This window comes from Taurulus bubalis (assembly GCF_910589615.1).
Source record: "Taurulus bubalis genome assembly, chromosome: 2".
NCBI classification, from domain to species: Eukaryota; Metazoa; Chordata; class Actinopteri; order Perciformes; family Cottidae; genus Taurulus; species Taurulus bubalis.
In genome coordinates this window covers 30,353,894-30,370,777 of record NC_136590.1, presented here as the reverse complement: position 1 = coordinate 30,370,777, position 16,884 = coordinate 30,353,894, and the positions used below count along the sequence as shown (strand labels likewise).

At 41.4% G+C, this 16,884-nt stretch overlaps 1 protein-coding gene across 1 annotated transcript; it reads right to left on the bottom strand.

The window, feature by feature from the left end:
- Positions 1 to 376: 376 nt before the first annotated feature.
- On the bottom strand, positions 377 to 16,302 carry rbm27 (RNA binding motif protein 27; the record flags this gene model as incomplete). The annotated part of the gene is made up of 21 exons (XM_079214108.1): positions 377 to 475; positions 1,291 to 1,410; positions 1,602 to 1,685; positions 1,826 to 2,053; positions 3,983 to 4,087; positions 4,470 to 4,646; positions 4,768 to 4,842; positions 5,039 to 5,164; positions 6,099 to 6,218; positions 6,342 to 6,587; positions 7,647 to 7,800; positions 8,348 to 8,501; positions 8,647 to 8,793; positions 9,274 to 9,450; positions 10,076 to 10,303; positions 10,857 to 11,177; positions 11,631 to 11,836; positions 12,635 to 12,714; positions 13,884 to 14,011; positions 14,894 to 15,012; positions 16,244 to 16,302. 21 exons carry the CDS (start codon positions 16,300 to 16,302, stop codon positions 377 to 379), a joined length of 3,153 nt encoding a protein of 1,050 aa, XP_079070234.1.
- Between the last annotated feature and the right edge of the window lie 582 nt (positions 16,303 to 16,884).

The window sequence follows — 16,884 nt, the reverse complement described above, 5'->3', positions numbered from 1 at the left end:
CTTAAATACAGTATGTATAAAAATACCTATTCACAGTAGACACAAATGTTGTGCATTACTGATATTAATCATCTGGTATGCACACTGAAACTTACATAGGTATTTCTATCTATAAGAACAACTTAACATGTATCTTTCTCAGCAAAAGTGAGACGCTTTAAATAATTGTTCAGTTCGAGGCATACAAAAACTGTCTGCTCTCTAAACTTCTTTTGATGCACAGTAAAGTAAATACATTTTTACTTTGATTAGAGTCTAAAATGATTTAGTTTGAAAATACTGGAAAGGAAAAGTCCATTTTTTACTGATTTTTTTCTGCATACGGGGAAAAGAAACGATTCTGCTGGAGAGCAGGCCAAGACGAATCACAACGGCCTCATCGTCTCCAAGACCGGCTCTCATACTCGTCATCTTCATCGTCGTCTTCCTCCTCCTCCTCTTCTTCACCACCAGGCAAATAAGAGCTAGCTTCCTTCTGTGTGAAAGACAACAACATTACGTGATGTTTCTTTACATTGTGTGTCACACATTTGCTTGAAACAGTGAGAAGATTTTAATGAGTGAGAAGGTTTTCAAATTTTTGCTAGAACCCACTTCTAGGCACATATGTGATGGACAAAATAATGTATTAGCTGATTAGAATACAAGCTAAATGAGCTGCAGCTTGGAATTGTACAAAGATTTTGTTCCACTTGTCCGAGACAAGGCTGTATTCAAGCGAAACATTCAGGACGTTTTGCAATGAAAAACAGAGTTTTCTCACATGAACCACATTTCTTGCTGGTTTTTGCTAAACAGTCAAAAGGAAAGCTTCCGTTTCTTTCTCTCTGAAGCTCGAGATACTGGCAGACGGTTTGGGTTCAACAGAGGATTCAACGTAAAGCCAATTATCAATGGCGTCTCTGTTAAATCATTTTGGTGCCTGTCACACAGAAAAAGTCAGCCCCATGGTCACAAAAACTTACTTGCACAGAAGGAAGATTGAGACCTCAAAAAAAAAAAAAAACACATGAAAATACAGTATGAGGATTTCACCTGACAGTAATGCAGTTTTACTCAAAGGGCTAAGATGCTCTTAGTACTGAGAGGCTTGCCCTGATTTTCCATTGGGAGCAGCAGTGAAAGATTTAGAAGCACTGGAAAGAAATGTACAAGTAAAATCTGTGAATATAACTAAAACTTTCGAAACTTATCCCACCATCTCCAGATGTATTGTAAATGGACTTCATGGTTTCTAGGTGGCTATAGCTTACTGATGACAACGCATGAAGCCAGTGGTGCGTGACATACCGTATTGTCCTCATCTTTAGCCTCTTCCTCCTCCGGCTCTGTTGTAACCAAAGGCGTCTTAGGCTTGTACCAGGAAATCTGCAGCACACGACCTTTGAACTTAGCTCCCTGGTTAGCTGCCTAGAACACAAAAGGAGGACAGTTGCAAGTTATACTTAAAGTTTCCATTGCTTTTGTTCCAGTTAAACCAGAAAAAAAACGTATTATATATTTATTTAGTAAGTTCCTATTTATAATCATTTTAGGTGATAAGAAAAGGCAGAAAGAAAGGGGAAAGGTGGACTGGTCTGGTTTCCCGTAATATGACTTACATTCTCTGCTTCGCTTCGCGTCTTAAAGGTCATGACAACACTGTTTGCGTCTTGGTCACGGACATCTTCAATCTCACCAAAATTCTAACGTTAAAAAAAAAAAAAAAAAAATCAGTATTCATTTCAGTGCAATTCTTCAGTAATCAATGCAGTTCTCTGCCTAACAGTTATTAGTTCAACTCGCGGTAACTAAATTATACAGAACAGTGTAACGCAGTCCTCACCACAAAGTGTGGCATTAGCTCCTCCTTCTCCTCCTGCGTGACCCCCAAAATAAAAAGGGCCCTGGGTCTGTGGTCAACCACCATACGGTTCACGGTCCCGCCTCGAGCCATCATCTCCCGGCTTCGTCCCCTGCCGCGGCCCACATACGCCGAACCGGGCTCCAGCGCCATCTTCCCTCGGCCACGACCTCGACCCGCTGGGGGTCGGATCAGACCCAACCGAGTCGCCTAAAGGAAGACAGATTGGGAGGTTCAATGTTATAAAACAACTGATTGGCTGCCACCTTTTCCCCCAACAGACACAGAAGAGTAATGGGAGCCACCTGGCTGTGTTAAAATAATCACTACGAACAGATGTGGAAAAATTGTGCCGATGTGTTGTGCTTTGCAATGTAAACTACATTGTGTTTGCTTATCATGTGTCTAGCATAATACAATCTTAATTCATACAATAAACAACTTAAAAATTATATCTTATCCTAAGAGCTTAAACATTTTCTTGCATCCTCCTCCGTCACTCTCTGCCCTTTACCATTAGTTGTCACTCCTACATTTTTAAAGTGGCATCTCCTTGCTTCCCAAGCATTCCACAGCCCCACAACCACTCTCATCCATTTGTCCCATGCTCACTTCTCCCTCTAATTGTCACCCCACAATTTTCTACAAGGACCAGCAGCTCAAACTTTAATGAAGCGGGCTCCATCAGAGTAGGACCGGTGTCTGATTTAGCTTCGTTAGCGACTGTTCCTCTGGGCTTGCTTAAGTGGCTGCAGTTTAATGTGCAGAAGGAGGGTTGGGTTTGGATGTGGGGGTTGGATGTGGGGGTTGGATATGCATTTTTAATAACTAGCTAATTTAAGACCCACAGGGGCAGAGGGGGAGAAAAACATGCCAGACAGGGAGTTGCTAACAAAAGCTATGTTCTTGTTAGGCTGATCTTGTGACACAGCCGACCTCGTCTGTGATTGTGTGCTTGAGATGTGGGCCAAGTCTGAGCCGACTAACAGCTTTGGATGTCGCTGAGAGACTTTTTTTTTTTCCTTTCTTCAAAATTCATTTTATGATGAACAGCCTCAGGAAACAGATTCACAGATTCAAGTACCTTTTGTGTGTGTGTGAGAGACATGTAAAAAACGACAGAGTGCAGTGACGGAGAGTCAGTGTCGAACAGCGGCAAGCAAACGTCACTCGCCGAGATACTGACAAACTATGATCATTATGGGTTTTCTTCTTTTTTTTGTCAATACCTAAGTGTACAAATAAATATATATAGTATTTTTGTAGACTTAACACTTACAATATGCAATACTGCTGTACTATACTGAATATTGTTTTGCTGCTACTACTACATTTCACTTCATAATATTACACTTATATGCCATAATATGTAAAATGTACCAGCCTTTTTATTTTGACCACATTATGTCATACTGTTATACCATTTTACTTTGGTCTAAGATAAACACTGGAATAATCTTTCCACCAGGTAAATCTGAACATGCACACCTCTCTCGAGTGTGACAGTGATTATAACCGCATAACTATATAGATTATAATTAACTGGAGGATACACTTTTTTTTCTACACGTAGACCTTAACCTTTGAATATAAACAGGAGCCCGGCCACCCTACGGAGGAAACTCATTTCGGCCACTTGTTTTTCAATTAAAATATAAGTTGGATAAAATCTTCACTTGTCCTCTCCTTATGTAGTCAGGTGTCGGTAGGTAGAACTGCCAGTGCGCTGAGTCGCCGCTGACTCGCCGCTCTCCTGCACCTGGCTGACGCCACACGCTGCCACGGACTCGCCGCTGCCAGTAATCGCACTCGCAGTCTCTCCCAAAAACGTTAGCTAACAAGCTGACTAGCTTGCTATTAAAAAACTGCCGGGAGGGAAATGAAGCCGCTGTAGACATTTTAACGCTGATTGGCCAAGACTCGACACATCAAAGATGTTCTATTTGCGAAGATCACATCATCAGCTTTTCCCCGTGTCAGAAACTCAGAAACGCTGGGCGGCCAGTTGACCCCCCCCCCCCCCCTCCCCAAAACAAAAACGCTTCAGATCTATACGATTCACGTGGATGACATATTTTCATTTCAAAACGGCGATTTTTGCCGAAAGGTGACAAGTTTGCAGGGGTGTGTGTGTATTACCTCCACCTGTAACTGTCCCAGTTTTCTCTTGAGGTCTGTTGTATCCTCTCCAGAGCTCATCTTCTTGTGAAAGTCCAGCTCAGCATCCAGCAATTCCTTCTGGGCCTGGTCACATATCATGTCAAATAAAATACACTTAATTCAGAAAAAAAATACATAAAAGCAATAAAAGACTGATAAAGAGTTTCAACATACATTCATTGTTTATATATATTATATTGTACATATTAGTTATATATTAATGTTGATGCTTAGTTTCCGTGTTCTACTCTGTTGTCTTTAATGTCTTTTTTAATATTTTTCTTGCTTATTTGTATATAATATGTACAAAGAGTGTAACCGGATTCAAATTCCATGCATGTGTACACACAGATGACCAATAAAGCTGATTCTGATACTGTACATCTACAGTGGGAGGACAGAACTTCACTTCTGTCTCGGTGTAAAGGACATGAAGCATAACCGCCAAGCTCCCGACCAAACTTACATCAGTCTTTGTCTTTGACTGGCCGTGGTTTGCTTTAGCACTGGCTACCTGGGAGACGGGGTTCATTTCATTCTGCAGATGTGCGATCTTCTCCGTCAGATCCTTTAGCGTCTTCATGGTGTTGGCTCGCTCCTCAGGTTTCATCCCTCGGTTCTTCTCCAGGCGGTTTATCAAGGCCTAGAGATAGAAGGACAAGCAGTGAGAGAAGAAAGTGTAAACGATCGTAGAAGAGATGAAGTGGAGGGAGACAGATCACCGAAAAAAAAGACGAGATGGACTGGTTTAAGGCCGGTCTTACCTTCTGGCACTCAATCTGTGTCTTCAACATCTCTTGCTTCTTCTTTCTCATGTCCTGCTGGAGTTTTAATGTCTCCTAAATGGAGAAAAAAAAACAATAAATAAAATACATTCACTGAGGTAAAAAATATGACATTTGCTGTTGGGGAAATTTTATTCCTCAATGGTAGCCTGTTTCTCACTAGTGGCCTCAGAGAGGAAATAAAAGGTTACTCCCAGCTCTGCTATTCTCGTACAGGTCAAAATACGTATAAAAAAATTAAGCTGCATGCCTGTTTCTTCTTGAGGACTTCCTGTGCTTCTAGTGCTTTTCCCGTTTTCCCAAAGCTCTTTGAGGATGACTTGAGGGCTGGGGAAGTGTAAGGGCTCTTCTGGGTGTTCATCAGTGCAGGCGCCACCTAAGTGTCACAGAGAGTGAGCGATAGATTGAGAAGCACATTTAAGTCTCCAGAATGAGCGCGTCTACAGCTGCAATAAACACGCGCAAGAGTGCATTCTTGGTTCTGATTCTGCTGAAGATGTAAAAGTGTAGTATTATTTTGAATTGCCAGTCCACCCAGGTCTGGCATCACCGGACAGACACTGGTGCAGGGCTGGGCGGTATGGCCACAAATTCATATCACGGTATTTTGTAAGATTCTGGCGGTTTCACGGTATTTTTTCCCCAAATAAATACATTAATTTATTGACGCCGAAAAGGACCGCTACCGCCATCGTTATTCACCACTCACTCACAACTGGCCAGCAGCAGTTTTGATTGGTACATAGGGAGCTAAACATGGAGGGACTTAGGACCCAGGGGAATCCCTTGATACTACTGGCGCATGCGAGGCCGTAAGGACTAGTGTCATTCTTCGGCAGGCAGCAACATTTAATGTTTACAGTCACAGATGCGTGTACAGCGGTCTGAGCTACTTACGTCTCACGGATAGACGTTGACTCTTGAGGGTGTGCAAGAAATGACATCGCCAAAAGGCATGATGGGTAAAGCCCGCCCACTTTGCTGCACAGGAAAAGACTTCTTCCTGCACAAGAAAAGTCTTCCTGTGTGGGCTGTGTAATTTACCCAGCATGCCTTTTGGCGATGTCATTTCTTGCACACCCTGAGTCAACTGAGTTAACATGAGACGTAAGTAGCTCGGTCTGCTGCTCCTTCAGCTTCAAGCTGTGAACATTAAATGTTGCTGCCTGCCAAACAGCGGCGACCGTATGACGGTATGTGAAAAATTCATACCGCACAGAAAACTGAAACCGGTATACCGGTTGAACCGGTATACCGGTTCAACCGGTATATCGCACAGCCCTACACTGGCGTAGAGACCAAAAACGTACAGTGAAAGCGTCTTGGTTCAGGCTGTCAGGCTTGATTGTAGCTGGAAACCCTGGCATACGATGCTTGGGTACAGTCTTGTTCAACACATAGGCGGCTGGACTATGCTGCTTTATCCCCTGCTGATGAAAGAAAAGGGAGAAGAAAAAAGTTAATCTGATGAAAGGTTGCAGACGTGTGGCGAGACGAAGAGATCAGTATTAAAAGATGATGGACTTCTGTTTGTTTCCTCTCTTAATACGAACCGTATGCATGTTGCTGTGCTGCAGCGTCTGGCATGGTGCTGATCCGGCCACCTGGCTGCTTGAACTCTGCTCCTGCTGCTGCTGCTGCTGCTGAAGGCCTGTTGCGTTGGTGCCGGGCTCGCGGTGCCAATATACACGGATGAAGCGGTTGTTGAGGACCGCCTCGATGCTGGATATGGCCCGCCTGGCTTCTTCATTCTGTGTGTACTGTATTAACGCCGCCTCTGGGTCTCCGCCAAACACCACCTGGATTTAGCAGAGCGTGCAGATTAGGTATCTGTAAATGACGAAACTAATTGCAGAGTCGAACAATTTAATATATACATTGCAAGATATTGTGATACTGTAAGCAAGGTAATACATTGCAATGTCTTTATTCTAATTTTAGGAAAACTGTTATAGTATAAAGAACACACCACCATATACATAAAATCTGAGTAAAAACCTTAGTTTTCTTATGAACAGTTAGATCTGTAACATTATGGCACTTTTTGTCCAATCTGAGCCGCTATCTGCCATAAATCTTTACATGTAAACTAATTAAAAATCATATAAAACACTCAATTTACAAAGTTATATAAATAGTCTTATTCCATGTTGTGTTGAGTCTAAAAAGGTGCATGTGAGTCACATATCGTCCTGTTGCATTTTGTCATGCAACATGTGTGAATATTGCACTGAATCCTGACCGTCTTAAAAAAAAAAAAAAGAGCTAAATTACAATTATTTCTGCTTTACTTGCTGATAAATTAGACTATTACTATTTCTTCTAAAACTAAAATCGTACCTATACATGTCAAAATTATTATTTTTATTTCAAATGTTGCCGTTTGCAGGTATGCTTAGTGGGTGGGCATAGGTCAAATTATTTGACTACGACCAATACAAAAATGTCTTGTTTCTTGCTTTTTGATACGTCAGGGCATATGTTTTGGAGAAGTGAATTTTGCAAATGCCAGATTTCGAGCAGCCCCTTCTCTTTCATTCAATGTACAGCCAATGTTTTCCTTTAACACGTGAATGGTGTTTCCAAGCTGGATATAATATATCATATTAATATCAATATAATAATATCATTTATTGGGTTATTTTATGCTGACGTTGCCATCTGTGGTTTATATGGCCACCGTGCCAGGCTATGTCATGCTGTTAGTTCTGATCATGCTGTATAAGACTTGTATGATTTAACTGTGGCGTATTCAGGAAAGTATAGTAGTAATGGTCTATTTTGGTCAACTGACACTTGGTTTTCTCAGTGACCTCTGCCTAAGGCACTGGGGCAAAGCAGCAAGTGATGCATTTTACCTGGATATTGACGATGGTTCCAAACTTGCTGAAGTGCTCATTGAGCTTGGTGATGTTGTTGAGATCACGTGGGATCTTGCGCACCTCCAACTTGGTGTTCACATAATGATACCGCTTGGGAAAAGTGTTCTTATGTTGGTTGTTAAAGCTTGGCCTGAAATGAGAAGAAGACTGATGCTGACATCTGAAGTTTGCCAGAGTATTTGTAATAAAAGCAGACAAGCTAATCAACATTTTGAGCGAGACCGTTCACAATATTGATGATGATGGCAGTGAAATGCAACCCAGATTCAAGACCTGAGGTTTGAGTTTCTGCCTTCATATTAAAGTTCCTAACCCCATACGAATTACTAGTAACATATGTCAACCTGGTTGACACTTAAGATAGATTACAAGTAGACTCTTTGCAAATGAAGCAACATAGTCATGGTGATGAGGTTTGTGTGCACCTTCTTCCCACAACAGACACAAAAGATGGGCTCTTGAACTATGAGTCACCTTAGCTTGAAACAAGGCTCCCATTACTTTTACCACAAAAAAGAGGGCGGTATGGGTATTTGTGTGATGGGCTCTTTGCACATCATCCTGATGCAGTACAGTTTACATGCGATCCAAGCTTAAACTGTTCTCTCTTTCAAATTGTAAAATTTTATTTTGGATTGAAATTTTTAAAACGGGGGCATCTTTAAAAAAAAACTTACTTCTCCATCCAGGGTTTTTTAACTGTTGTTGCCTCAGCAGTACTGGGTAACATGGTTCTCTTCCTGCTGTCCTGCTCTGTGTTGAAACGGGAGAGGTTATTTGCAGGAGTGCTGGCTGCAGTGGCGGGCTCCGTCTGAATCACGATGTTGGCAGCTAGAAGATAAACACAGAAAAAAAACGGAGCTTTTGCAATTTTCTGCAGAACTTTTGTTTGGACAAGTATTCATACTTTCCCGATTAAATATCAGTCCAACAGTGCCCATTACCCAGGAGTATTACTAAGAAGGCCAATAGCTACCTCTGGATCCTTGTCCTTCGTTGGAGGTGAGGCCGATAAGGTTGGAGCGCTGTGTCTGCACCCGGGGAATGAACTGACGGTACGGGTTGCGACCTGCTGCAGTCAGGCCTGGCGATTCTGGGTTATAGCCCTCTGGATCATAGTTATCTAATGAACCAACATAAATACAAACACACAGGCTTAGAGGGAATATGAAAATGTTTTAACAGCCATACAAATGTGAAAAAACTAACTTTAAATACAAAAAAACAAAACAAGGAAGATAGACTGAAATTACACAATGAAATCAAGCAGTAATAATATAATTACACTAATAGAAGAAAATATATATCACAAGATGATAATTCTTATCCCGAGACACTAAGTTTCACAAAAAAGTTTTTAACCAACTCAAAATAGACCTCTGTTTTGTGTTGAATTGGAATTATTCATGAGCTGAAGTGTGAGAAAAGCACACAATACAATAAGATGTGGCAGAGTTCATGTTAATTGCTCATAGCTACTTTGTGTTAAGTTAATAAACAGTGCGACCATGTGGTCAACCGCCGTTACTGCAGCATGAAGAAATATAATAGTGCATCACAAGCATCATTTCCTAATCTGAATACAAAAAGCATCCCTGCTTACATTCAGACTGGACATATTGGGGACGAAGAGACACCGATGAGGACGAGGGTGGAGGTGGAAGAGGAGGAGGATGAGTAAGCGGTAGCCCCACACCAGGTGGTCGGATAGGAGGAGAAGAAGTGATTGCCGGTTGGTGGTTGGGGTTATCAATGCCACTGGTTGCCATCAGTGGGGGTCCTAAAGGAAGGGTACAAGTCCAAGCGCATGCGTCAGGTATATCGCAGGTATGACAGTGAATCATTTGTTTGAGCTACTAAAACATTTTTCATGCCGCACAGTTTGCAGTAAAGTTGGCTTAAACAGGGGTATTTAATCAGATGTATAGTTTACCAGAAAACAGACTTCACACTAAGAACATAAGTTCAAGAATCAATAGCATTAGACAGGATGGCATGTAAGAAGAAAAGCAGCCGAGTGAAAGTATTTTTCCTTCTAGCCGGCAAGAACAAAACACTCTCTATGGTTGAGTGTGAATACTATGTTAAGTGTGTTTTCACACATAATGTAGTCTCTACAAAAAACGGATACTGACACGTTATGAAGCAAAGCTTGATTTCCAGAACAAAACCTTTAACGTACACAAAATGGTAGTGCATTTGTACCTGTTTATCTCAAGAATTGTTTATCAAATGCTTGTTTATTAAACTTGTATCTAGCAGCAGGGGTTTGTATAACTCAAAAGCCACCAGTTGCTTTCACAATTGCACTAGCCATTGGAAATGTAGCCAGTCACAACAAGTGGCACCCCATATGTGATTTCTAGGAGTCGCACTTCATGCACCAGTGTGGTTGTACTACTTACCACTCATAGGAAATACACCTGGGGGTGGAGGCTGGCCAAAGGGTGGCATCACAGGCATCCGGAGGGGAGGGGGTGGCTCAGTGATTGGGGGCATGGGCAGGCCAGCAGGGGGCATGACAGGTGGAGGAGGGAACGGAATCATGTTCGGTAGATTGACATCGTCAACAATGAGAGGGTCGTTTCCGTGGTCGAATGGACAAAGGTCACCACGTACACAAAATCCCTTTTCTGTGTGAGACATGGAGATACATGTCAAAAACATGCTCTAGGCACCGAGGTAACCTACTGTAATCCTTCTCAGGGGTTTGGCCCCGGAAGTCAAATTAATTCACAAAAATATGACTGAAAGGAATATTAGAACAAATGAAAAGTGCAATATGAATAAAAAAGATGAAAGCTTGTCCAAGTTCAAAGGCGCAAAGACAGAGTACATGTATTTACCCCACAGTCTCATTAAGAAACTGGGTCCCTAGTGGCAGTGTTTGAGCACTGTGGCAGATAGCAGTGTGCTTTAGGGACAGCGGGTAAGTTTAAACCCTTGTGTGTCTCTGGGGTGAGGTGAGTGCGAGCCTGCTTGCTTTCCTGCCTTTCACTGGGGAGAAGTCAGGGAGTGTCTAACAGTGGTCATTAGTGATGAGACTAAACAAGGCAATCAATAACCCTCACGGGAAGATAATGGTAACGGTTACACAGCAAACCGTACACAATGACCACATCAAATGTTTGATAAAAAAGCAGAAATCAAAAGCATTGAGGAAATTATGATTATCTCGGTTCCTACCGTCGTAATCCCTGCAGCGCTGTTTGAGCGAAATGCTCTTGTTGCTAAATGGCTTGAGGACGCCATCCTGCCTCTGGGAGTTATAGTAGCCAGACCAGCTGTCTGTAGTGCTATCAGGCAGGTGAGCCGGTGTTACTACGGGGAGACCCCCGGGAAGACCCCCTACTGAGACTCCAGTGGACGACGATGAGGAAAACGGGTGCAGAGATGTGGGCAGGGGCAGGAGAGGCGATGGGTGCTGCTGCTGCTGCGAGCCAGATGTGTTGGAAGAGTTGAAGCAGTCTGTATCCTTCCTTTCCAACTCAAACTTTGACTTGAAGTCTGTTAAAGACAACCACAGAACACAAATACATTTAAGAATAGATTCCTGGACCATAGAAGAAATTCAAAGCCTGAACAATTTTAAGCTTTAAAGACTAGTGTAGATTACCGTAACCTTGTGGGGTGTATGGCCAATTCCAGGCTGTGTTGTTGAATCCCCACTGATGTAATTTCAAAGTAGTCCACATTGTTCCTTATCGATAAAAAAAACCTCCTAGCCAACAGTGACCAACAATCCAATAGAATATAATACAAACAGCTACATCCAGAACTCCGTTTAGTCTACTCTGAAAAACCTGAAGCGCCTCTGTGCATTTCACACTGAGGATGTCTTCAGCAGCACTTCTGCGTCACTTCTGCACAGTTCAACTGTGCCGACAGGAGCTTCAGGAACTTCTCCTGGGTCTGATCCCCCCTGAGCCGTTTTCATTGGTTGTGGGGGAACATTCTCACCTCTGCCTCCTCTGTGCTCCCTGTCCCTGCTCTTTCCTCGGCTGCCACTCCTGCTCCGGCTGGGGCTTCGGCTGTAGCTCCTCCCACGGGGGCTGCCCCGTCGGCGCTCGTGCCGCTCCCGCTCGCGGGTGGATTCGCTTCCGCTTTTCGCGTGCCGATCGAAGTCGCGGCGCTTGCGCTCATCCCGCCTCCTGTCATCGCGGCCCCTGTGTGGTTGATGAGTTAGAAGGATTATATTTCAATAATTATTTGTCTGCCTGTTTTGAATGTCCAATATACATATTTAGGAGGGATGTAGCTGGTTGTAAGTGTATTCAAATCATATCTTAAAAAGTGAAAAGGCCTCTCTTCTGTCTGATCGCTGAAGCTTGCTGTTAATGAAAACTCAGAATGTTTCTTAATGTATTTTATATTAAAACAATTACAGCATAATCCTGTTAATTCCCTAAAAGGATCTCAGTCTTCAAAATCTACAGGAAGTGTTGAGTTTTATTAACTTTACACAGTGAAAGCACAGGAAAAATAAAATTGATCAGAATGAATAAACATCATAAAGACAGAGAAAGTGGTGAGTATGAGCATGATTATGTTTGTTCACTGTCTTAATGCTAAAGAAAATAAATCACAGACCAAAGCTCACTAAACACATCAACTGTTGTTCTAAAAGTTAGCATGACAGTTATTGTTTTGTCCTATCCGTTACCGACACGGTGTGTTATAGTCAAGAGACCGGCTACTGGACACCAGGGCCTTCATCAAGCTAAAAGCAGGACTCATGGGATTTTAAAGTAACCATGCAAATATAGCCACACGTTTATATCTGTACACAACTAGAAAATGCAAAACAATGTTCTAATTGTCACTGCTTTCATCAGCAGTAAGAAAGGAAGGACCTGTTTATTAGAAGTTTGTGCCTGACTGAGACTAGAATCAAGGCACTAGCTGTCTTGTGTCAGAATAGTATCTGCTTCGACATTAAGCCGTTCTGAAAGGCACAGCCATACCTGGCATCATTGAAGTCAGCGCGGTTTCTCAGAGGACTTCTTCTCCGCCTGTTTTCTCTATCTTCCTCTTGAGTTTCAGCCTTGAGGGGGAAAAACATTTACTTGTTGTAAACTCTTCTCTATTTTGTGTTTTTAAATCAGAAGATGTATATACACAGTGTTCTATAATATACAATGAGAAATTCATTGATCTCAAGTCCTTTATATGGAATCACCATTTGCTGGGATATGCACTACCGACTTAACCACAAAAGTACTTCAAAAACACTTTGCTGCGTGGCAAGCTATTCATTTTTAGAGTGTTATTGTAGCCGATACATGTTACACGAAGGGTCTCTGTCCATGTCACGTTTGCAAACACATGCAGCTGCCTAGAGGAAAAAATTGTTGCACCCACTTTCCTTTTTCTGAGCACTCCGCCTTTTAACTGTGTGCATTTCTAGTTGAAAATCTCTGAACTTTTCAGAAACGGGCTGGTGATGTCACTGTAGAAAAAGGAGGCTTGTTTTAGCCACGTTTGTCTATCCTCAGCTTTATATATGTCAGACAGACGCTGACCTTCCTTTTTTTTTTTTCTTTCTGTTAAAGGAGGGGTGTGGGGGTATGGGGGGGTCCTGTGCCAATGGATGTTGTGTGTGTGTGTGTGTGTGTGTGTGTGTGTGTGTGTGTGTGTGTGTGTGTGTGTGTGTGTGTGTGTGTGTGTGTGTGTGTATATATATATATATATATATATATATATATATATATATATATATATATATATATATATATATATATATATATATATATATATATATATATATATATATATATATATATATATATATATATATATATATATATATATACACACACACACACACATACATATATACAGATTGTAAAGCCCCCTGAGGCAAATTTGTAATTTTGGGCTCTACAAAATAAATAGCAAAAATTTAAGGTCAGTTATGGGAGCAGTTCGGCCAGCCAGACACAATGTTGCTCATTAGTGTTGTACTTTCTTTGCACTGTCCTCCTTCCTTGTTATGGCTGTCAGATTGAGCATTGAAAAACTCATCTATACAAAGTATAAAAGCAACAACAACGGTGACATGTTGTTAAATTATTTTTGTCATAGAAACAATACAAAAAAGTGCTCAACATGCTTTTCCGATAAAACTCTGGGATGAAGCACTCTGCAGCGCTCTGCGAACGTTATTCTGCCAGAAGATGATGCAATATGGACACAGGCCCCAGCTCTTCTTACCTCCACACCATCAGCTTTGACTACAGGTGGTTTGACTTCTTCTTTCGGTACTTCCTTGGCAACAGGATTTCCAAGGTAGTTCTTGGTTGTCAGACTTTCAAAAAGTTTATCGACAAATCCTGTTGTCTCTGCGAAGATAACAAGAATCATGTGAATAGATTTAGTCTTTGACTGAATTATGTGCAGTTTTGCCAATTTCCTCTGAATGAGCAATTTATAACATTAATTATGGTCCTGTTAAATTTCGGTGGGCAGGGGGCCTGGGATTGTGCATGCTGGCTCACTGGAATGAATGGCTGTGACCCACTAAATAGAATGGGACAGTAATGAATTTGATCAATTACCCTTGTTTTTACCTTGCTATGTAAAAAAGGCTGTTGTGAAAAGGGACTATTGGCCTTCAGGCATAACAGTTACTGAAATTCCTCCTGAAGGATTATCTGCTACTGGCTGAACTAAATATATCCAAAGTCCACACAAAAAAAGTTAATTAAAAAGAGGTAATTTGAAGCATGTATTCAAGTACAATCTTCTAAAGATTACAGGTTGCTATAGGCTTGAGACTTAGTAACTTAATGTGTGGGCTTGCTCTGTGCTTTAGTTCAGGAATGATTAAAGTGTCAAGGAATTTAAATTTCAAAACAAAAACTAGGATGATGTTGCAGGCCACAGAACCAAACTGTAATTTTAAAAGACCTGAGTTCTCAACATGAAATAAAGTTATCGCCGAGACACCCAATCAAATACAGTGATTGTATTGAGCAATTAAAAGTAAAGTGAATATATAATGGTGCAACACACGCTCTGGTTAACATGTTTGGGATCCACGGGTAGTAAATGTATAACTTAAAGTAACTAAAATAAGTCAGCTTGTTAGCTTAATAATAGAAATCTCTGCCAGAGAAAAACCTTCTGCACAATTTTCTTGACCAACAAAAGTGGAGGGCAAAAACTGCATGTTTCATTCAGTCACATTCACAGAGAAGATTTGTGTGACATGGCATTCATACCTTTTTGTAGGAAGACATCAAGCTGATCAGCACACAGTGCTTTCAGATCTTTCTCCGATTTGTCCTTCTTAACAAGAGCCACCACATAGTTCGCTAATGCAGAGGGGTCAGCATCACATCTGTAGGATCAATTAAACATTCTTAAATTCAGCAATCCAGAATTTTACCTTAACACAATGAAAAAGGCTAAGAAGAAATGAAGATTTGGCCAAAACGTCTTAATTATTCAAATAGGGGAGACAAAAAAAAAAATTTAAATTCATAGTTAAATTAACTGCAATATACTATATGCCAGTGAGGTCTGTCATCCACTGGTGCCCAACCCTGCATGCAGAAATATCCAAAACAAAACCTAAAGGTAGTCAGTACTAAGTGAAACCCTAACCATACCTGCATTGTAAAACATTGCTACAAATACATTACAAAAATGGCAGCCAAACCTCATCCCAAAACATCACAATCATACATAGCCACAGGAAAACACTCATGACAACTTCAAGCTAATATATAATTTACTAGTTACATAACTAAATGGCTAAATATACACTCGCAAAACTACCTTTACTACCATTTAAACTTAAGGAACCAATAAGGTCAATGATCACTGTGCCTAAAACTAAGCTGTCAGTGAGAGTATTTTTTGTAAAGTTGATAACGTGAGAGCATGCTTTTATTTGTTAAGACATTAGGCAACTGTTATAGTATCTGTGTGCACAACACCACCTCCCAGTCTATGCACCAACTCATCTTTAATCACTTTGGTAAATACGTAAATTCACCAATGGATCCATCTGTGCACGTTTTCGGACAACATATGTGTCCTCTTCATTACAACACAATGCCATGATTTAGCTATATATTGAAAGAGAAGCACTACGAATAAGTGTGTGTGTGTGTAACTATGGTAACTCAATGGAGCACAGTTCTTATTAAGTTGTAAAACATAAAATGTATAACTCAAAAGAGTCAGCACTTGTTTTAATCGCAAGTAACTCCATCAGCGTGCAAGTTATTTGTTGTGGCTTGATAGCTCGCGACAGAAGCTGCAGTAAAGTCACATCATCGTGGGCCAACAACGTGCCTAACTAACCGAAAATAACTGCGCGACAAAACCCTTAATGTCGTGCACAACATTAATGCCTTCAACGTCAGTTGATGAGAAGTCCCACAGTCTCTTTTTCTATAGAAAGCCAGCTAGCGGCAATGGTGGTTTTGCTAACTCGTGCAAGAATTCGCCATCAGATTCTAGCAAGTCCCCCATTGATGCCTGGCTAACCCACTGGCTCCGGCTCGCTAGCTAACGCAGCTACGTACCATGCAAGCGAAATGCCATTTCAATTCAACACTCACATTGGTTCCAGGAGTTTTGCCAGCCACGACTTCAGGGCTTCAACATTCTCTATGAGCATTGTGAGAAAGACTATAATACTGTCTATAAAATGAAAGTGCGTTTCGATAACCCTGCTTTCATCGTCTATAAATTTATAAGCTTTAAGGCCTTCTGTTCTGTCCCTCTTCACTGGCAGGTCGGACCGAAGTGCTTTACGGCATGGCAACACAAGTTGAATTATCGTAACGCAGGACGTTGAAATCGTGTCGTGTCATTATATTCAGCGATGTTCATGAAATTCAGATCAGCGGCGTATTAGGCCAGTTGTTTATTAAAATATGTAAGATCAACCCCAAAAAAACAAATACCACGTGAATATAAATCATAGTTTACTAGATATGTAACAATACGATTCCTGAAAAGTTCTTCGGACTGCATTTCCCAGAATGCTATGCAAGACGCTGCTTGTGTGTGTCGTCAGCCAGGCACCGGTGGCGTGGGTTTCTCTTGTCAAACTGGAAACTACTTGTACTGTTTCTTCTGTCTAAACAATAGAACAATTATCCTAATTGCTCGCAGTTTGGGTCGAAATGACGGTGGGTCGTAAGCTCCATTTGTCTACAGTTTAAAGTAGTTAATGCTGGTTTGTAGGAAGTGGCTT